The sequence below is a fragment of the Apis cerana genome, linkage group LG3, assembly GCF_029169275.1.
Source record: "Apis cerana isolate GH-2021 linkage group LG3, AcerK_1.0, whole genome shotgun sequence".
In the NCBI taxonomy this organism is placed as follows: domain Eukaryota; kingdom Metazoa; phylum Arthropoda; class Insecta; order Hymenoptera; family Apidae; genus Apis; species Apis cerana.
The window spans coordinates 6,144,711-6,167,772 of NC_083854.1; the positions used below are offsets into that span (position 1 = coordinate 6,144,711).

Below are 23,062 nucleotides of genomic sequence, written 5' to 3' on the forward strand. Positions count from 1 at the left end.
TATTTAGATGAATGGTACTTAGAAATTGAAAATCGAGAGTGATTCAAAAATATTCTGATTTATTTAAGTATTCTGTGATTACATATACGTATACTCAATTTTTGTGCCTAATCTTAAACTCTAATTAGGATAGGAATAATTCCGATATAGGTATTTAAAAGTAATTGGGTATTTTAAAGAGAGATTGTTATCGGAAAATAATTGAAAACCAATTAAAAATCTATATAAGAAATCGAGTATTTTGAATTCTTAAACGATCCTCGTTAACATTATGCATCACAAAAAGTGTACACAAAAAAAAACTTGAGTGGAGTTTTAATGAAGCAGTTGAACATCTAGATTTTAGATATGCTTTGAATGATTAGACGTAGGAAAAAAAAAAACGAAACGACTTAACAGTGCAAAGCCTTTGATCGTTCGTGCTCGTTTGTGATTACTGTGTAGGTACAAGTTCACGAGGAAACGAATACGGAAAAAAGGCGTGTCTCCACGCGAGCGGATAAATACCGTGGAACGTTTGCCTGTGTTTGCTCGTCAATGAAAAACGCGACGTAAAAATGTTTCATTATCTGTTGTTGATGCAGTGCAATTAAAAGTAATCTTTCCAACCGCATAATATCACTACGACTACGCCGAGCGTTTATTCAGCCTTGACACAGAGGTTGCATATTTTTCACGGTTTTTCGTTCGGAACAACACAATGGAATGGAACGGAAATGCAATTGAGATATTCGAAACGACAATGTTACGTCATCGTGCTTTGGTATCGGGCTTGGGATATTGCGTCACAATGGCGTCAGCAATACGTCAATACCGTGCCCGTGTGTATTCGTTCGTTTTCCATAGCGATGCAATTGCGAATCGCCTTAACGTTAACCAGTCCCATCTGCATTCATCTTCTATACTGTTAAGCTCGGCCAGCCTCGATCGGTCAACGGTTTTCCTACTTTATCCGCACCCCGACCGATAATCTCGACCTCGCGCGAGTATCGATAAAAAAAATCAATTTTTCCTTCTTTTCCTACTATTATTACGAGTTCCATAACAATGCAATTTCCCGATTTTGCATTACGTTGAAATTCGAAACTTGCAACAGGACTAAAAAGTCTCCGAGTTGTAGAATCCAAGGAAATCTAGAAATTTTCGAAATTTTTTCTATGTTTTTTAAACATCTCTATTAAATTTTTAATCCGTACAAATTGAATTTCGAAAGGATCACAAAGGATGAAAAGTTGGCGGAGAGTTGCACGATTTCTCGCAGTTCCAAAACTTCGAAAGTTCGAAACTCCTCGTAACCTTGCGATTCTGACCTTCCAAAATTCTCTCCAACTCGTTAAATTTCTATCCCCCTCCCCTCCCCTTCCTCCCTTCCGAACATTTTCATCCACGATCGCAAGATATTTCGAACATCAAAGTGCTCCAAACAACAAAGTCACTTTCATCAAAGGGATGCACTTCCGGTCAAGTGCCTACCGCACACCCTTTCGTGCCAAATCTCCACGCAAGCAGAGAACCACTTTCTTTTTACCTGACTTTTTACCTAATTACGCGCGAATCCTCCAACCATCCAGGGACTCCACGAGTCTCCTCTTCCTCTTCGCGTTTCTCTTTCGCGCGCAACAAACCGACTCGACACCGCCGCTATCTACTGCCCCCTCCCCCCGAAGAGGACTCTGAATGGCCTTCCTTGTGCGCCAATTTCAGATCCAAGCCCTCGCAAAAAAAGGCCGAACAACGAGGAACAATCGAAGAGTTTGTTTGAGAACATCGCGATTTTTCTGTCGAGGGGAAGGTGGAACACGGGTTGAATTCTGTGGCGAAACTGGCCACAGGGAAGACTTATGGGGCAGGAGGGAGGGGGATGGCGAACGCTCAATGGATCCTCTTTTCCTTTTGAACGAAAATCCGCGGTGAAGTAAAAAGAAAGGAAAGAAATCTGGTAGTTAAAGACCAGGGATGCGATGATAAAAAAAGTTTGCTTGTTTTAATTAAATTCTCAAGGGCCGTGTTAAGTTGTGAAAATGGAACGTTCGACGAGGATGGCGGCCATCATTGCCTTGCGTCGAGCAAGATTCGCGTGAGATTCGATCGGGTAATAGGGAAAGTGAATAATCATATATTGCGAATTTTTTTTTATCTCGATCCAATCCTTTTGTCGTTTTCTTTGTCGTTAAATACGAGTTTCGATATCGTTCCAATTTTTGTGCAGAATGGACTGTTGTTATTTACGAAAGAGATGGATAGATGTTTATTAATGAGCAAGCATCGTGAATATTTCGATTCGAGAAATTCATGTATGTAAGCGGTGCTAGTTTGATCGATTCCTTCTGTCGGGATACAGAATGAAAAATAGATAGACCGTTTCTTTGAACAGATAATATTAGCATATTCGGTGGAAAGGGGAGAGGGGAAAGAATTCCTCTTTGCAAAGGGCTCAAAGAGTCATATGAATGTTTTTTTACATCCTCTCTGAATGGTTATTCTCCTTGCGATTTTTCGACAAACTTGGAAATGGATTTGTGGGCTGTCCTTGACGATTCAATATATCTTAAAATATTTTATCAATTCTGATATATGTATACCAACGATGGCATCTTTCTCAAGAATATTTTCTCACATTCATCCTTGAACATTCATCCCTGATAAACAATTTAAAAATATTTAATACAACTCGCATTCACACTTTTTTTAAATATAAAACTATCATTCTTTATTATCAAATTTCGTCGATGAAATTACGTTCCTTTTTCTTCCACGCATATTCTCACTTGTCATTGTTCGTCCGATTTCCGGCACGATCCGCCCCATCGCGAGAAAACAAATCGTGAAAAAAGCATATAATCGCTGAGAAATTAATTTCTAAACCGAAAGCTTCTTCGTGGAAACGGGAAATTCTGCTCTTCTTCCCTTCGCTCTATCGCTATCCGCAGACTTTGATTGATTCTGCGAGGCTTTCCGACATATCGACGGCTTGTTTATCGAAGCCAGAAGAAATAAATTGGCTGGCCAAGTTCGTATAGAAGTTTCACGGAAGAGAAGCTCGGCCTTGTTCATCACCAATTTCGATTTAATCGATTCGCACAGCTGCTCGCTCGACTTTTGCTAACACTTTTGAGAGAACTACTCGTTGATTTCCACCAATTTCGAAACACGCGGCTCCTGATCTTCGAAATAGTCCCTGGAATAATCTTTGATTCGTCGAAACTTCTTTTATATTAATATCTTGATATCATCTTTTGCTTATCCAGAATTGATTTTAGAAAAATTAAAAAATGAAACGAAACATTTTAATCCATTTTTGTGGTTTAATGAGCTGTGTATTGAAATTTATATGATTATCATTTCGTATGCAATTTTCGAAACAGGGTTAATTAAAGTTTATATGCGTTCAATTTTAATTAAACCTTGCAATTGATTTAACAAATATACTAGAATGGTTGATTGTTAAATGCAGTAGATTTTATTCAATAAATATAAACGAGGCAGAATTGACGTAAATTTTACTTCGAAATGGAGCGAATTATTTCAATCACCTTTTTTATTTTAAAACTATAGCAACGATTTATATCGGATAATTATCAAGAGATATCGAAAGATAATAGATCAATGAGACATTGATTATATTGCTTCAAAAAAAAAGAAAGAAAAAATAATTGAAATCTGCCAAAAATCTCCTCTCATTTCTGATATTAAATTCTTCGCATCGATATCTCACACTCTCCATCAACTCTCACAAAACATACATTCATCTCATCCCCTCTGATCGTTGATTTCAAAAAAGTCTCGGCGAAATATCATCGATAACCGATCTCTTTTTTCCAAACTCCTTCCGAGAAATCCAAGCAAAACTTTTATTACGAACCAACTTCCCTAAATAACAAATGATCACCACGGATAGCCCTGGATCTTAGAGAAAAATGGTTTCTCGAAGGCGAACAAATGGCGGCGTGGAACTTGGATGGCCACGTGTTTCGAAATAATCTCGAAAGACGAGCACGCGAAACATCTGTAAACTGTCTCTTACGAGATATATATATATATACACAATCGATTTCTATTGTATGATCCATCTTGCTGTAAAGATTGTAGTTCTCTGTCAATATTTTTATTCTTTGAGAGGAGACTCTATCTTTTGGATAGAGTGATAGATGACACGTTTCATATGGAAATGCAGGATTATAATTACGAGGAAGAATAAAGAAGGAGAACTTGGAAACGGAAATGGCAAAGAGATTGTCTTAATTGCAGAGGATTGCAATTATTATAAAGAGAACGAAGGATTCTCTTTAAGATTCTAGAAGACTCGTCGGATATTTCGTTCGTTAATTATTAAAAGATAGATATTTTTACAAAAATTTCAATATATAGTACCTGTATATAATAAAATTGAAACTGAAAGAAGTGACTTTTAAAATTGAAAGTTACAATACACTGAGGATCGATTAACACTTTAATTTTCTCTTCACTGATATAGTATATAAAACTACCGAAATATCTTCGTCCCTAACAACAGAACAATTCAAGAATATCCCCAGTAGTAGTTAAAAATTTTCCAATCTTATGTGAGATCCTCCACTAACTTACAACCACTCTCGTGATAGTTAATTATAAAAATAATATTTCTCCACAACTGTGACATTTACATTTAACATATGTACACGTTTAAATAGCCTGAAAATATCTAGGGCAAAGATAAAAGAAAGGAAAAAGGGAAAAGAGGATAAAAAGAAAACGATAAAACAGCTCGATTGAACCGATACCGAAATTAATCGGCAACCAATTTAACCGAGTCGCACCCGCGACAAATCTCTCTATAAACACCAATCTACACACCAGCATCTCAATTAATCTCAGACGATAATGCTTTCGATCGAGCGTCGCATATCATTTCACCCAGGATTCCATTTAGTCGATAATAATTAATTTCGCGGAGCCGAAACCCATCTGCATACCGCCGATATGCATACGCGCACACGATATTACAACAATACAGATTCATGAATGAAAGTTCATCGGTTCGATCCACTTTGCGCAAATTGGCCCCCCCTTTTTCCTTTCCTTTCTCCCGTCAAATCCTGAGGGGCGAAAGAAGGAAAAAACAGAGGGATTACATTTATGTAGCATGTAGCTAATCGGGGCGCGTGCAACACGCGAAATGATTTGCGGCGTCTACTTTTAATAGCCGCTATCGAGTGTATTTATTGTCGCTGCAACGTGAAAAATTTATACCAAGGCACACAAATCATCGCCTCGTTTTTACCTTGCCTCGTTCCAAATGCAAATGCGTTTCCATATAAAATACGAGATTTTAGTTTCGACACTCGCGGATCAATTTTTCGATAACCGATCGAGTTCAAATTTCGATTGATACGAAATGTGGTGGCTTCGAATTTGGAAATAGAAAGAATCGAATCTTTTATTCTCAAATCAGTCGTATATGTAATCTTTTTCAATTATCGGCAAGGCTGAAATACTTCAAAATACGTTTCGGGTATGTTTACAAACCATATCGTGATATTTTTGTTACGGATAATGTTTACGAATGTTTCGACGAAATACGAACGGTAGCTCTTATCCCCGGATTTTACTCTGAAAAAGCGTTGTTTTCTTTTTTTCGAAACGCTATCCAGATGGACTCGAATCTTGTTTACGACCGCGTGGAACCAGTTTGGAGCAGTACGCGATGGAGTACGTAGAGAAAGAAGGGAGTGGATCGTAGGCCTTTTCCTCCTCCTCCTCCTCCCAGAGGAAGAAATAGGCGCGTGAAGGTGTTTGAACAGTTGTGCGGTGAACCGCGACATTATGGTGGAGTTGTGCCAGAATATTACGCTATTTATAACCGCGGTTGGATATCTAGTATTCTAAGAATCTTCATTAGTAGGGATTTCTGGAGGTATGCTGCACCCGCGGTTGCGATATTTAGGAATTTTGGTTGTGTTGGAAGTTTTGTGTGTAGCGATGTGCAAATATTTCGATATAGAGGATAATATCTAACTATTCTGGAGGTTCTGTGGCTGGGGCAATTCGAAGTGGTTTCGTAGGTATCTAAAATAAACTTAAAATATTTTCATGTTTAGTTTCGTAGTTTTTGGTGTTTTAGAAATTTTTTTAGATGGATAAATTAAGTAGAATAGTATTATTATTAAACTAGGATATACTAGATAGAAACTTAAATATGCTGTACAGAATTTGTGAAGTAGAGATTGAGATGGGATTATTTAAGTCAATTTTAACGTTGGAATGCATGAATTTGTGCATTATTTCAAAGCAATAGGGTGTTCTATTTAATCTATCTTACTATAATGTTAAAGGATGTTAACCAAAAGGTCAATAGGAGACTTTGAAACTGCGTGTCAAATGGAGGGAATGGAATACCCTTGTACTAGTCATCTTCTCGCCTCTACATGACAGGGTTCGTACGACGAGAGTTCACGATTTAGTATCCTTTAGTATCTATCGCAAAACTGATCCATTTGCTCCATAGTACAAACCAATAACACTATCACTTCTCTCAGCGTGACATTAAAAGACGAATCGAATTTTATCGAGACTAATTCGATTACTAAAAGAAATCGAGTACTTATCACAAATTTTAATACTCTAAATTATCCGTACCTTAACAATTTGTTTCTTTTTCTCGCCTCTCAAAGACATCCCACGAACGAATTAACCCTGTGCATCGAATTTTCACTTATTTGCATCGATAAGACGAATTTATCTTATCAAGAGTTGCATTCGTTTCATCCGAACAACCCTCCAAAGAGGGTTACTGTTACTCTGTCCCAAGAAATATATCAATTCACACTCTCTATAGGTCGAATCCTTTATCAAAGATTATTTCCTCGAAATTCAACTTAACCTAAGACTCTACGACATTTACCAGAAATATATTACTTGAAGCGATCTCGTTCCTCGAACACGAGACTCCAAGAACATTAAATCTCTCATCTGATTTTCTTCCGATCTACCATATATAATACTTAAAAATACGTTCCATCGGAATAACATATGCTATTCTTGTTCGCAGCACATGGTGCAGACAGGCATGGCTGCGCCCTACGGTGGGGGTGTCTTCCCCCCGCCGGTGAACGGCGTAGCGGGTGTCGTGGGGGCGGCAGGGGCTGCCGGTGAGGTGAAACCACCACCCCCGGTGCCAGTGAAAGAGGACAACAGCGGCGCACCCCAACAGCCACCACCCAGCGGCCCCCAGGTCCCACCGCCGGCTGGTGCCCCACATCCAACCGCCCCCGGTGCCCCGACCGCGGCCAGCTTCAGCCCGCCCCCGCCTCCAAACGGCGTCGATCAACAGGCTATTGTGAGTTTTGCATATATATATATTTCTCATAAAGCTCATATGTACATATGTATATATTTTTTTGTTATACTTTACGCTTTCGTTCGTCATTTTGCTTTTCGTCGAGATTGGTCGATACAATTTGTTGTAATTGTGAAATTTGGATAGGTTTGTTTAGGTATATATGGAGATCAATCGGCTCGTTATTAATTTGCACGTAGAGAGGAGGATGTTGATAAACGAATTTTTCATTTTTCGCAGTTAAAAGTTGACGTTGGATAACGTTTGCGATGGCTATAAACGTCTGGTTTCGAGTGAGAAGTTATTTGTTATCGTTGTTTATTAATCGATTAAGATTTATTAGTCTAATGTTGCAATCCATTCTTGCTGGATATTAATTTATTAGAGATCGATTACGATCGATTTGATCGAAATAATCTGCCGCTGGAATTAATCTATAATTCAGCACGATAACTAATAAAATAATGAAGAGAATCCCTCAATGAAGAGTTAATTCATTTGTTGAGAATCATATAGAAAATAAATTAATTCGTGTATTACAATCATAAATATTTATGCATCCTTAGACGAATCAGTGTATATGCATATTCTTAAAAAAGGAGGAATTTCTTCTTCAAAACCGTAGAACGAAAGTAAAAAGAATTATCGTTATTATCGTTGAGAAGGCATCACTCCTCTTTCCATTTCCGCGGAAAAAATATGGTAATATTTTTCCTACATGAAAAGAATCGTCTGATTTATCAAACCGTTTCGTGCACCGCTCGTTGACATTCCCTGTACGAGGTGGGGAAACGCTCACTTCCGGCGGATGCGGCGGCAGAACGCCACGACCCCGAGGTCGCATCGATAGACGCGCTCAAACCGCGCTTTTAACTCCGCCCCGAGTAGCTCTCCGGATCTAGATCCTCCTTGTTTCATCACCTTTGCCGGCAAAAGTTCACGTAATCGACGCCATGTCACGTCTACGACGAGCCTCGATGATTCGAGGCACGTACGAACGAAAGTAGAAGAGGAATAAGGGCTCCTAGAGAAAGTTCCATAGAATCGAGGAAGCGTATTTGCGAAAGTTTGGAAAATTTCGTGGAATTAAGGGGTGCTCGAAGGATGGATGGATTTGATTAAATCTGTGGAGAAGTAGAAACTCAGTATAATACATTTTTCTTCGTAATTTTTATCTCGTTGGAATTTTAAAATTCTCCTCTGCCAATTTTCGATTTCAACTCAGCTTGATGAAAACTTCAAATTCGAAATAGAAATTCGTGTAGACGATGCATAAGGGTTAAAACTGCGGGATCCTTCACTGCCATAGTTTCGTTTCGCTCGAGCCACCCCTCGATTTACATTCGTTGCTCGTTCGTGTTAAAGAAATTATCCAGAGAAGGCAGAACAACTGTTCCTTCCGCATGATTTTTATCGACACGATCAAACCACCTCCCCCTACCCCCCCGGCTCGTTCTTTCCACCCTTCTCGAACGCCATTGTATACGCGATCGAAATTTATATGAGCGCGCGATAACTCGTCGTCGAATGGCGTGCGCGCCTGGCAATTAGCGCGACTCATAAAGCGGCCTAATTAGCCGCGCTAATTAAAGTAAATCCGTTCGTTAATTCGATTTACTAGACGGCTGACTGGATTCTGGCCGAGGGAGGAGGAAGGGAGAGGGTAATTCTTTGCTACCACGTTAGTTAGACACGCTTGACAACAGCTTTTAATTAAAAGGCCCGGTAAATCTTTGCGAAACTCGTCTGGTTTGGTTTGAATAAATGAAAGAAAAAAGAATGGAGGGATTAGAATGAAAGATTTCAGGGATTTCTTTTTCTAGAAAAATTAAAGGTAAATTTTTTTGGCGGACAATTGTTCGTGTTGAAATTATCGGAGCTTTCTTTCAAATTTCCCGCCTAATATCGATCAGAACGCGAACCAAATTAATCTCTTCGCTTATTGAGAATATGATAATCGAAATATCTCTGAGAATATCGAGGCACATAATTTAATTTCATTCGTAATTACGATTTGTAAAAAGGAAACAAAAAATCGACGATCCTTCGATGAAAATTTGGAATTTTTGAACTGAAACGGGTTCAAGCATCAACAATTTTATCCAATATTTTGCACGCGAATCAGAGACAATTGTGTTCGATCAATTTTCCAATTAATCACATCGTCAAGCGACTATCTAAACGTTCTAAAATAACCTTCGGATCCTTCCCTTCGATTGCCATTTCAATTCTGCAGTTTCCAATTTCGAATTCCAAGTTCCACCACTCGATAGTTTCCACACATGCGGGGAAATCGGCGATTGTCGAGGGACAAGGCTTGATTTCCCTATCCTGATTCGAGCAGGGACCGCGAATTATCGTGATCACGGGACAAGAATCAGGACGTACGATTCGGAGGACAGTTTGTCGGACGGTCGTATCTAATTAACCCAGGCGTACGGCGGGCACGCGGAGCATTTTGGACACGGTTGAGCCAAGCGTGAAGAGTTTCGAACAATGTCGTGGTTCCGGACGACGTGGCCGCTTTGTCCGTCCCTCAATTATCCGGTCCCGGTTAGTCACCGACTCGTAAAGCCGCATTTCGTTCTTCTGCGACTATTTTGCGCGTGCAAATACGATCCCCTGTTCAACCTTTTCAAGAAAATCTTGTAACTGTTACGCGAAAGTTGAGGAATCCGAGGAGAAGCTCTAATATTTTCGTATATATATATAAATGTATCTTTTTTGTTTCAAGGTTCAAACAATTTGATTTGATCTGTTTTGTCGTTTATTTTAAAAAAAGAAGATAAAATAAAGTGAGATTTTATTTGAGGTAAAAGAAGGTTTGATAATTATTGGCAACGTGCAATTGAGAGCCTAAAAGATAGATAGACTCATTCTGGAACTTCGTAGTGAATACCATTCTTCTGAAAAGCTATCCCACAAAAAGATTTTGTTTCGCAAAATTAACAAAAGTAGAAAATTTGTATCTCTATTTTGGAAACGAGCAAGATGATACCGCGAGGTAGAATTCAAAACTGATTTTCAAACCGAAACAGCTTGATTCAAGAGCGCCTAAGTAATCGTATCTCTAAGGGATTTTGATTTAGAAGATTGGAAATGTGCTTTGGGAACTGGTCTCGCGAAATTCACTGTATCCAAAGATCTATTTAAGGATCAGGTGATTTTAGAGATGGACTTTTGAAGTCGAAGAATCTTGAAAATCTGCCCATGAGGGAAGGCACTTGAGAATCTGATTTTTCAAGGGGAGATATCTATCTATGGGATTTCAACTACTAGAACTGTTTAACGTAAAATTCCAGGATCAATAATTTTTATTCTTGAAAACTTCCTTTATTAAAAATCTACTTTCGAAAAAATACGGAATCACTTTATGGTATTATGAATTACACCCCATTTCATTAATGTATACATACATTTGTTATTGCTATATTTCAAATATACGTATTCATTCGTATCTTACTTAAGAAGAAATTAACGTAATGTAGCTTAAACGCGTTAAAATTAATTCCATAACTTGCATAATACTCAAATGGAGAATACATTCGAAATGGTCTATATATAGCACAATCGTCTATAGAAAGCGCTTAATTCCGGAATATTCATTGTTATAGAACCAGAGTTCTACAATTTATCTACATCTCATAATGGACCTGCAACGGGACAAACAAATTCATATACCGTGATAGAACTTCTGATTCTCTCTACCATCTCTATAATTCGGATAATCAAATCTAATTAAATCTAATATGTGTGTGTGTGTGTGTGTACAAACATTAATATGAATTCGTTGAATCGCAATTAATCGAAAGATAGCACCAAGCACGCAATTTAATTCACAATTAGAATTTTGTCCAACCAAGTAAGTTTTACCAATTCCACTTGAGCAAAAGTTAGATCGAATTTCATTCGATAATATATCTCTATGTCTTAAAAACTTATTCTAAAGTTTCTTCTCTCTTCATTCTATCGTGTTAATCTCTGCCATTAACCGACTGTCGCGTTCAATAAATTCGAAAGACGGTCGCAAAGAAAAAAGAAAAACAAATTCATCGAACTGTTCATGTTTCGAAACCTGCCTCGTCTCGTCCAAGGAGAGAGCATTATCACGGAGCAAAACACAGTGGGCGAGACAGGAGCAGTGAGGTTTTGCCTCACAATGCCAAAAGTCGAGCGCCCATTGAAATCTGCTGGTTGGCGCAAATTAAAAGTTCCTTTTCAACGAGCACGGTGAATGGGCTCCCATGGAGCCGTCGCTCTCCTTTCACGAGGGGGAACCTCGCTTCCAGACGAATCCAGTTTTCATCCGGCAAAGTTTCTTTCCGGATTGCCGATGCCTCGAAAATTTTTCGATTCGCAACCTTGTTCTCGTTAACCGATACCGACGTCTCGAGGATAGTTCGAGTGTTTCGCGGATTTTCCATCGAAATATCCACTCCACTCCATCCCTTGGAAAGATTCTCGAGAACACTGTTTCTGGAGGGTTTTCTGAAAGGAGAGAGAGAGAGATATTTGTTTGGAAAATGGAAAATGGTGCTGGTAATTTCGATTTTCGGATTGGAAAAACTTGACTTTCGTTTCGAGCAGGGAGGAGAAGAAGGTTTTGGAAGGATTTTGGGATTATATCGGGGATAATTTTGAAACTGGCGGTTTCGAATTTAATTAGGATTCTGTTTACGATCATTTTCGTTTCAGTAATGAACGTTTAAATTAATATCAGATGTATGATGTGTGAAATATGCTAGGGATATTCTGGAATATACGTGATATTAATTAATAAATTTTGCATCGAGACGGAGGAAAGAAAACAAGGAGAGAATCTTTGAAGATACATCGTTACAGAGGCAATAGAATTTTAATTGAAACGATTATTAATTGTTAGCTTGTTACACAGATATTTCGTGTATATATTTTAATATAAATCGATAAACTATATAAACGTTTTGAGAAATTTTAGCAAGATTATATCTCTGAATCGAACATCTTCGTAAACAAATAAAACGGTAACCCAAAAAGATATCGAGTGTAAGAAGAAAACACATAAATCTCTATTTTGCGGGGAGGAGAGGAAGAAAACGAAAACTTTTTCGAATAAAAGATTGTTCAGATTGTTCTTCCTCCATCGTGAATTCATAAATTTAACACGAAATTGGTTGGTCTACTAACTGAAACTGGGAAGACTGATGACGTTTGTTCTTTGCTTCTAAGGTCTTGCCTCTTGTGTCAGATCCCAGTGTATTTTTGCGGTTACTCCTTTAAAAGGAATTGAGAAGGAAACAAATGACCCGCAGTTTTCGGGAACGATAAATTCCTGCCAGGGTGGAGAGAAATCCCTATTATTTATGTCAGCTGAAGGACCTTCGCCCGGAGAATCTACGAAACGTTTCTCCAGGGTTAATGGTACTCGATCGTGAAATCTCTTGCGATCGAAAAATACACCTTTCCCACTTCCAGACTCTCCTTATATTTTCAAAGAGAGATGTAGAAATCACATTCGTTTAACCTCTTTGTATTTACTTTAAATTTATGTAAAAAGAATTTTGTACTGCAGAAAAATATTTTTTTTTTTTTAGATTTCATTGAAATCTCTTTGGAAATATTTCATATTTCTTTGCTTGAATGTAAAATGTTTATCTGTAAATAGAAAAGAAAAGCGTGGCTTGTATGTCATTCGTCGAATTGAAACGTCACTCGTAAAATTGTGTCGCATGAATGGTGGAAAATATTAAAGAAAAAGTCGAAATGGTGTATGATTGCCCTTACTTTCTATGGTCGATGGGTGTAAAAATTGCGGAGAATTCATCTATATATAATTTTCATTATTTCAAGAATCTGCTCGAACAAACTTTAAATAAAAAAAATATTACAAAAAATATTCCCAAAGAAGAGAGATCCGATGGAATGAACATTGAAAGAATAAATAACAAAATTTCCATTCCCAGATCTACAGAATTTTTTATCGAAAGAGGTTCTAAAAGACAAAGTTCTTCTAATCCACCACGAAACAAGCTACCTGGGTCGCACAACACGTCTGCAAGCATATCGGAATCCTTCCTCTTCGAACCCTTAATCTCTGCTAGGATCGGTGGATAGTGGACAACGTCGAAGCTCGATGAATAATTCGTGAGTTTCCGACGGTGAGAAAAGGAGGCAAGGCTCTAGGATCCCGCCCCATCTAAATTTCATCGACCATCTATCACGTTCTTGGACGCTGAGATTAATTCCTTTCTCGATGAGACGTTTGAGCACCACTCGATTTGTTATTCGCGAGGAAATTAATTACCAGAAAAAGAAAAGTATTTTCAAAGTGTTTTCATCCTGAAACAACCAGAGCGATAAACCTAATCATCCATGTGTGTCCTATTTCGATAAAAATTTGCGATAGATATTCCTTAGTCGTTTCATCTTAGTCGAGAGAGCCTCTGATTGTTAATTATAATATATAAAGCGAAGAGATTAATAATAATAAATGATAATCGTATCCCATCGCGCCGTAGTACACGATTTTCCGTGGTGGTTGGTTGAAACGTGTCGTTTGGCTAAGCGTTTATTAATAGTCGGTCCTCGTGGTCGAAATCGCTTTAGTTCCAATGGATAGTTGGTAGTGTAGAGTAGTAGTAACAGACGTGATAAAGTTGAAGGTGGTATTCAGTAGCGAGGGTAGAAATTCCACGCAGCGGCAGCTGCGTCTGACTATACGCGGCGTGTGTTCACTTAGCCTCGTTAGTGGCGCAAGCGAGATAAGGTCGGCCATGCGGCTGACCACTTACAGCCGTCTCTACTTGCGGCTTCTAATATCCGGACATCTGGAATGCTAACGATCGCGTCTCTCCTTCCCGTGCCAATCCTCGTTCCTTCTTTTTTTATCATTTTCATCATTTGAATAAAATTCAATTACAATTTGAACGTGAAAACTCGTCGGCTCTTGATAAGAATCTTCGAGTATCCTATATAGAATATATCGTATAGAACGTAAAATAAAAGGATGAAAATGGGGAAGCTGGAAGGGTTTTATTGGCGACCAATCTCGAACACATAAGGTGGTTTTTAATGCTGACGCGATCCTTGATCTTCGACGACAGTCGGAGGTGTTTCAGGCAGCAGTGGCGGCCGCGGCAGCAGCGGCCGCGGGCGGCGGCGGCCAGCAACCCGCCCCCACACCCGCCGGCAACGAGAGCAACCCCGAGGGCGCCGTCGAGGGCAGCGCTCTGGTACCTGTCACTTCAGGTGCAACCACACCTGCCACCGCAACCCAGGGTACAGACCTGAAAGGTCAACCAAAACGCCTTCACGTCAGCAATATACCTTTCCGCTTCCGAGACCCTGATCTCAGGGCAATGTTTGGGGTAAGTTTCAATTTTGAATTATTCTTTCTTTCATTTTGCAAAAAAGTTTAACGAGTGATTTTGTTGTATTATCGTGGGAGGGAGTGAATTAATTATTCGTTCATAGGTACGCAAGTGGCAGTTGAAAGTTTTCATGTATGATAATAATAATCGTATCCCTTATTATTCATTTTCATATTAACTCATTAAGGACCAATTATATGTTACGTGTTAATATTTTTTGACAGATCCTATTTTTATAAGGTTTGAAAAAATTAAATTGTTCAATATATTCTTTCTTTCTTTCTTTCTTCCTAAGCTATGGAAATTTATTTCTCTATCTTTGATTTGTATCAAAGTATCTATAAAGTTTTTATAAAGTTTGAAATAATCGAAATATTTACACCAAATTGTGACAAACTATCTTTCTCGAATCGTTAACAAATATTTTTCTATTTTATTTTTATTGTTTGTTTTTTAAGAATATATAACGTTAAATTCGAATAAGTTCACGGTATTATTTCCCCCCGTTGGTCCTTAATGGGTTGAACACGATGATGACACGTTCTCGAGACAACGTTGCTTTCTGTTTTCCAGCAATTCGGGCCGATCCTCGACGTGGAAATCATATTTAACGAAAGAGGAAGCAAGGTAAGCTCACGTCGCCCTTAGGCTGCGAGCCACCCCTGTCAACCCACCCCTGAGAATTACAGTTAGACTTAAGTCACACGTACACACATACACACACACGCGCACACACACGCACACGCACACAGCCGCGTCCCAGGGCCACGAAATCCTCGTCGCCAGGATGGATTCGCGCTCGAAATCTCTCACCGACCCTCCCCTTCGTTTCCACGCCCGACGTTAATCCAACCGCCACCATCCCCTCTCCCTTCCCCTCTTCCTCCCCTCGCTCGATTCAACGCCACCACGAGTTTCTCGCTCGAACAATCCCCGAGAGTTTGGTTCGAAGGCTACACGAGGAACACCAGAACCGATCCACCGGAGTTTCTCGTCGGTCGAACAACCTTTTTATCCGCCTAACTTTCGCAATCTTCTCACCTCCGTGCCTTCTTTCATTCCTTCGATTCACCTCCTCCCCTCCTTTTTCCCCCGCAGCCGCAATCATCGCGCGGACGTGACCAGTCTCTCTCTCCCCATTTTCCAGTGGAAAAACTTTTTCGAAAAAGAAAAGAAAGAAAGAAAGAAAGAAGGAAGGAAGGAAGAAAAGAAAACTCGGACGCGAGGACAAACCTGGTCACGAGGACGCTCACTGGGACCCGTAATCTTTCGTTCTGAGGGGACGCAGCGTCACGATTGAGGAGAAAGGGGAGGATTGTTCCTTCTAGAAACTTTTTTTGTTCGAGGAGAAAGAAGGGGGAAGCGTGTTTTTTTCTGTTCAGAGAGAAAGAAAAGTGAAAATTGGGTCGTGACTGCTGCGTCTTCTCGAAACGTGCGTTCTTTTGCAGCGCGATGGCGACGCTCTCGTCGTCCAGCTTCGAGATATCGGTCCCAGAAGTGGTGTAAAACGACACGGTGCCATTGTCGACTTGTTCTTCCGTGCCAAGAATCTTCGACTGATCTCCGTGTAATCCTGAAAGGAGAGAGAAAGAGAGAGAGGGAGAGTTTACCGCGGCTTTCTCGTCTCGTTGCTCGTGCTCGAGACGAGCTTCTAGGATTAAAGGGTGGAAGGCCTTGGTTTTGAAAATCGGGGGATGAAATATCAAGGGAATCTTGGGGAGATGAGACGTTGAGATTGCTTCTCCCCGTGTGGTTTGAACGATTCTCGTTAGTCAAGATTGTCCAGAAAACGTTTCTCGAGGAGAGTTGGTAGTTAGGAAACGATATTCGATCCGAAAGATTATTTCGTCGATCCTGGACGACGGTTCTTTCGTTTGTGCCGTTCGATTTTTCTCGCGAAAGAGGGAGAAAAGATTTATTGTGCAACACTTTTTTAGGAATTTTGTATCTTGAAATTTCAGTATTCGATTGATTCTTTCCTCTCCAAGTATCCGAACTTTCCGATTCTTCTCACCTACATTATTTTATCAACGAGATACAAGAGAGGAATAATCAGAAGAAAATCCTTCCAATTATTTAGATAATCTCTCGAGATGGTCAAACAAATCTTCTTCGACAATTCCTTCTCCAATCATCAAGATCTAGCCTCGCAAGATAATTGAGCTCGAAGTTATTATATCGATATCCATTCAAAATTCAACGATTCTAATTTAATCTCCCTCGAGCATCCTGGATCCGTCCTTCCAAGAAATGAAATGAAATGAAATCAAAACTTTGAAAGGTTGTAGATTTAATCGTGGTTCGTTCGTGCATGGGAAAATGTAAGCTTGCAGAGGAGGAGGAAAGGGGGGAGAAAGGAAAAAAGAAAATTTAAAATGAATGTGGGGAAGGGGGGGGGGGAGTGCGCGAAGGAGAAGTTTGAAATGCAAATAGGTTTCAATATGGATGACAGCGGTCTGGATAAGATCCGCAGTAATACATCGTGCCGACAGCCGGCATCCGGCGAGCTTGCATATTCAGCGTCTTTGCGTCAAGTACACTCAAGTGCACTTCATCAAGCTCCCGCGGTACCACTAACCCAATAGCATCGGCTGCTGACGATGTCACGCACGCCTGTCTATTGTCCATCGGATGATCGAGCCCCCATCTTCTTGTGAAAACAAATTTGTACGCTTCTGATTACCATCTTTGGATAACACTAACCAATCAAGCTTCGCTCAATGTGAAGCTGTTCGATCGATATTCTCGTTTCAAATTTTATTTATCTTCCATATAATTTTATACGATTTCGTGACAGTTTTAATTTCGATCCATCTGCGATGTTCAAATCGTACTCGTGTCAAAATGTTGATTGCTGTGCTTGAATCGCAACGAGACGATGCGGGTTCACCTTTTATTAAAAATTCCAACGTCTCTGTTCTGATTCTTAAATTACGAACGATAATAACGGAAACTTTTACGGAAACTCCAATTTTTTAATATTTTTCTATCCTATGAATTAACGAATAAAATCAAATTCCCCTTTGTATCGCGAATACTTTTACACTCGTTCGATACGGATGCGACGTTATTCTCTGAAATTCTCTTTTCCCCTCTTTCGAACAATATTATTCTCAACTCAGAGAATTCCGATTCTTTTTCACTCCCCCCCTGCTCGTTCAAACTCGTCCGTAATTAACTCCGATCCACCGTGGTAACTTTCATATCGGTCGAAATAAAACGGAAACGAAATCCCCGTTACCAAATTACCCCACTTCACTCGGACCCCATTAATCAAAATATTCATAACGAGAAACAATGCACGCGCACTTGAAACATTTCCAAGAAATATCAAAAGTGTGATATTCGAGTCCAACCCGTTACCTGGACGGAGTTAACCGGAGTTGGAAAGGATAAAATCTCGTCTCTGTTCCCCGCCCCATAAAACTTGGGGGAAACTTTCGTCGAGATTATGAAATCGCGCGGAAAGTTTCTCGCGTAGCAATAACGAGGGGCGAAAGAAAGAGGATTCTCAACCTCTTGCAACGGCCATCCGTACCTAAGTAATTAGATCAGAAATCCATTATTTTGAACGACCTCGAATAATGATTGCTCGAAGACGGTCTACGCTCTCTCGCTCGAGTTTCCGCCACTCGAGGACGGAGTTACTCGGAGGTACGATGATCGTGGAAGTTGGCGCGATGGATAGAGCTTCTCCATATTCAAGCGGTTTTCACCGAGCGCTTCTCCTGAATTTCATTGTTACTGCTCGAATAATCAGAATATCGATGTTTTCGTATCGATGTTTCGAGACGAGATCCTTTTACTTTTGCGAAGGAAACGAAGATTGTTTCGAAGGGAGAAGAAGAGGTTATATTATCGGATTTGATTTTGGATGATTTTCTGCATTGGTAGATTTTTTTTTTTTTTTCTATGATTTAGAGTTTGATTCAGTAAAGTGGATAAAGTTAAATATAATGAAGCTACCAGTTTTCTCTTGCAGATTACAAATATTATTTTTCATACTGGTTTTATTTTTTAAACAAATACAATAGGAATACATTTTATATTCTACATTCTTGTACGAAAAATTAAATCTTTGGAAAATTTCACTAATTGTGAATATTCTGCAAGATCTTTACTACGAGATAAATTTAAACCTTCAATCGGACTATTCTTATTTAAAAATCATCAAATTCGTACAAGATCCTGTGCAATTAAAATCTTGGGAACTCGGGTATAAAACTTCTTCCACGTTACAACGTCGATCAAAGATCCCTAAGACTCTCATCAAGCTAATAGCCACTCGAACGGACGAGCAATCAATCAGAGCCTCTAATTGAATGAAGGAGGGCGACAATCGGTAATGCTCGCCTATTAGGTCACGGTGGAGAGGTCTATTTCGATCAGAGAATCCTGACAGGAAGCGCGGCTCGCATCCGTCATTGGAACAACCAATCCCAGGAGGAATAATAAGCGTGTTCCAGTTACTGTAGAGAGGCTGGAAGAGGATTAATTAAACTCGTTCGCGATGGTTATCTCCGTGCCGCACACGTGTCTTTTTTTTTTTTTCTTCTTTCACTCCTCTTTTCTTCCTTCTTCCGCCCTTAGGCGGACGGGTGGTCGTGATTGGTTTCACGGTATTCCGGATAAAGTGATAAAGGATCACGCTCCAGTTTGTACGCGAAGAACTGGTTTCTCGGATCAATTGTTGCGATTCTTCTTCGTGAGAGAGAGAGAGAAAGAAAGGAATTTTTTCGACGACCTTGTCGCACAGGAGTTCGTCAGAGTTATGACGATTCGTGTGATAAAAGTGTTGGAACGTTGTCTCAATGGAATGTGATGGAATTTAATGGAATATACTTGGATATACGTAGAGTGTAATAGGAAATTTTGAATATTCTTTTAAAAATTTAAAAATAAAGTTTAACGTTTAAAATGAAGAAAAGAATTTTGAACGTTGGTTTTATTAAAAATTGTTAATATTCTATTCGAAATTAAAAAGATGTTCAAAGAGGAAGCGATAGAAGATACGCAAGTTTCTTGTAATTTGTTTTTTTATATGAACTTCAATGAAAGATTTCTTGCGATATTTTTAATTTAGTCAAAAAACATTCATTCTCCTATATTTCTTTTATCTATAAAATTCTTCTCAACTAATAGAAACACGAAGATTGATCATCTACGTCGAAATCTTAATTAATACAATCTTAATTCAATTCTACGAAATTCCAAGGAAAAATTACACCCCGAGAAACAAATATTCCAATATGAAAGGACGAAATCGAGGAAAATTTCGAAGAAATTTACGTGATAGCTGCAAAAGTCTCCGAGATAAGTCGTTCGATAGGTTACCGTGATAAATCGTGGAAAAACGTATAATTCGAAGTACAAATCGGCATTCATCACGCGTCAGAGATCCCAACAACTCGACAATGGCACCGAGGACGTCACCTTTTGCATTGCAAATTCAATGGAACCCGAGTCGGTGATGTTCCCTTGAAAATATGCGCGAACAACCGCGTTGCCATCGCTTTTTAGCATTTAAGCGATCGCGAGGACGTGACGGGGTCTCCACATCGTGGAATCCGCGCACAATTACGAGGAGGGGCGGAAAGGAAAAGAGAAAATGAAAACAGACATTGTTGGAACGAAGATGAAATTGCGTTACGTTATACGGGGATGTGAATTCGAAAATCGATTCGAGAGAAGTGATGCCTCTTTGCATTGACCCCGTCACGGAGCCGAATTCCTGGAACACGCGTTACCCCGAAAAATCGCTCGATCGCACGGTCACGTTGATTTCCTCGCGAAACGGTGATCGTCGATCGATGATCGTCGATTTCGAAATGGAAACGAAACGTCGGTGGCGCTCGAGTAATTTTTCGGTAACGCGAGAGATTTAGATTTAAGGCGAGAGATATAAGATGAGTGTGTGATGAGTGCGCGAATCTGTGAGAGAGACCTTTTCTCGAAAGCTTCGTCAATGTAAATGGAATGTGGCATCCCTAATGAAGTGCAGCATTTTGGAGAAGAGATACTTTGAGACCGGTGCGGAGGAGGGCGCTTATCGACTTGTCTTTTTAATTTTTTTTTCTTTTTTATTACTATGGATTCGTATTTTTCCCTTCTGTTTTCGGTTCGTTTCTTCCCTTTTTTTTTCGTTTTTCTTTATTTCTTTTTTTTTTTTTTTTTTTTGTTGAATCTTGTAGAACTTGATTTGATAAAAGGTATCCGTCTCGTCCGTTGAATTTTTAAAAGGAGAGAGTTAATTCGCGGAGGGCAAGTCGGTGAGCGCACTTGTCTCGCGCTGAGTATGTGCCAGTGACACGTACATACATACCATAATATAACCAATGGTGTTAGTTCTCGTAGTTGTTAGACGAGCTATTGCATTTTTACTAGCTAGCATTCCGCATTTTATCATTATTTAGCTCCCATTGGTTATAAGGCAGCTCGGTGCACCTTGCGTAACTGTGTTCGCAGCTGCTTTTGACGAACTGTGGTATCTAAAGTAACTAAAAAAAAAAAGAAAAAAAAATACCATCATCCCTTTCTATTACATCCTCCTCCTTTTGAGAAACGCGCGAAATACCTTCCTCCAAGACGAATCGCCTCCACTACGATTCTCTTTATATTACTATCCTTTCCATTCGATCTTCTAATCGTCTTTTCACAATTCAATCGAAACCGTAATATTTACAGAAGAAGGAAAAAAAGAAAAGCAAAAAACACAAAAAAAGAAAATAATAATTCATGGCAGCTAACATAAAATGCTTCAAGATCTTCCATCACGATTCTTTTGCATCGTTTCGAATAATATAATTTCTAAAAATATCATCGATCTCTCAAAATAAAAATAATCATTCAATAATAATAATAACAATAAATACAATAGATAATAAAATTTCAAAATAAGATCGATAAAATTGATGAAAAAAAAGAACAAAAGGAAATAGTAATAATATAAATTAAATCGTTTCGAGATGGACGCAGCAGCGGACACACGGTGCACCCGGTGGGCCGGCTGCCGCCACTTCCGGTCGCGGAGGAGACCCTCGGGAGATGCTGCCCATTTGATTTGATGAAACTTTGTCACACCTCGTTTTTTCCAAAGCTACATCTAACCAATCTCCATTCTTATCCTTCTCTCTCTCTTTCTCTCTCTTTCTCTCCCTCTCCCTCTCTCTATTCTCTCTCTCTCTTTCTATTTCTCTCTTTCTCTCTCTCTCTCTCTCTTTGACAAGTTTCCCAAGGCGTTTCAAGGCCGGTATACACATACATATACACATGTCACACTTAATTACACACAGAGAGAAACGTATTCGTACATCGGGAGGAACAATACACGTTAGAGACGATTACACGCACATTACACGATTAGAGACGATTATAAAGAGGCGTAAGCAGGAGACGATTATAAAATAGTTGAGAGTTAACCAGCGACTTGCTGCCTGTTCGTTCGAGTTGATCTTTCCAAACTCAGAGACTCGCGTTCGAAACTTTTCTCGAGAGAGACACACCTTTAATTGTTAATTTATATTATATAATCTCGTTACACGCCCTGTTGTGGTTCCACAGACAACGCCGCGAGTATTACTAATCCACCTGCAAGTGTTGGATTGCGACAAACCGAATGACTGATCTCTACTTTTTTTTTTATTATTATTATTATTATTTAAGAAAAGCAAGAAAAAAATATCGATTCAAGAAAGAATAATTTAATGAAATCGTATTTTATATATATATATATATATGTGTATATATACATATATATATATATATATATATATATGTGTATATATACATATATATATATAAAAGTCGTTAGATTTTTTTTTTTCACTAGCAGACATTTTGTATGTCACAATCCAACGCAAACAGCATGATGTCGTACATATATTTATATTACCATTGCATCTTCCGAAGTTTCTTAAGTATCTCTCTCTCTCTCTCTATATATATATATATATATATCTAATCAATATATACGTACATATATGTATATTGACACACGAGCACAAAGAATACACGTTACATATATACACATCTGTACATGTACGTACGTACCTCTATCTATGATTGTTATATCATTATTATATATGTAAATAGTAGTCGCACGCTTTTGTCTAGGCGAAGTCGAAGGTATTAATGAAACGGCCCATGCTTCTACCTCTTTTATTACTCACGTATGTGTTTTAGGATAGAGAAATGCTGCTTTCGATCTCACCAACAGTTTTTTGTCCGGCGTTCCAGTATCACGTGTCGTTTGGCTCTTCTCGTTGCGATTTACTCTCTACTGTCCCTCTCTCGCTCTCTTTTTCGCTCTTTCTCTCTCTTTCTCTCTCTCTATCTCTGTCTCTTTTTCTTTTCCAACCATTTCCTCTGCAAAAATTCCTAATTCTATTTATTCGAAATA

At 39.1% G+C, this 23,062-nt stretch overlaps 1 protein-coding gene across 16 annotated transcripts in view; it reads left to right on the top strand.

Moving 5' to 3' along the window:
* LOC107997269 (RNA binding protein fox-1 homolog 2) overlaps nucleotides 1-23,062 on the top strand; it is a 299,964-nt gene that overhangs the window by 193,797 nt on the left and 83,105 nt on the right. For 13 of the 16 annotated variants that reach the window (XM_062072506.1, XM_062072508.1, XM_062072507.1 and 10 more), the window contains 3 exons: nucleotides 7,028-7,315; nucleotides 14,398-14,661; nucleotides 15,238-15,291. In XM_062072506.1, the coding sequence (XP_061928490.1) occupies nucleotides 7,031-7,315; nucleotides 14,398-14,661; nucleotides 15,238-15,291 (603 nt within the window). In that variant the 5' untranslated portion in view covers nucleotides 7,028-7,030. Of the gene's footprint in view, nucleotides 1-5,874; nucleotides 5,894-6,022; nucleotides 6,042-7,027; nucleotides 7,316-14,397; nucleotides 14,662-15,237; nucleotides 15,292-23,062 lie in introns of those variants that run through there. The other 3 variants (XM_062072510.1, XM_062072512.1, XM_062072517.1) reach the window with 3 other exon arrangements.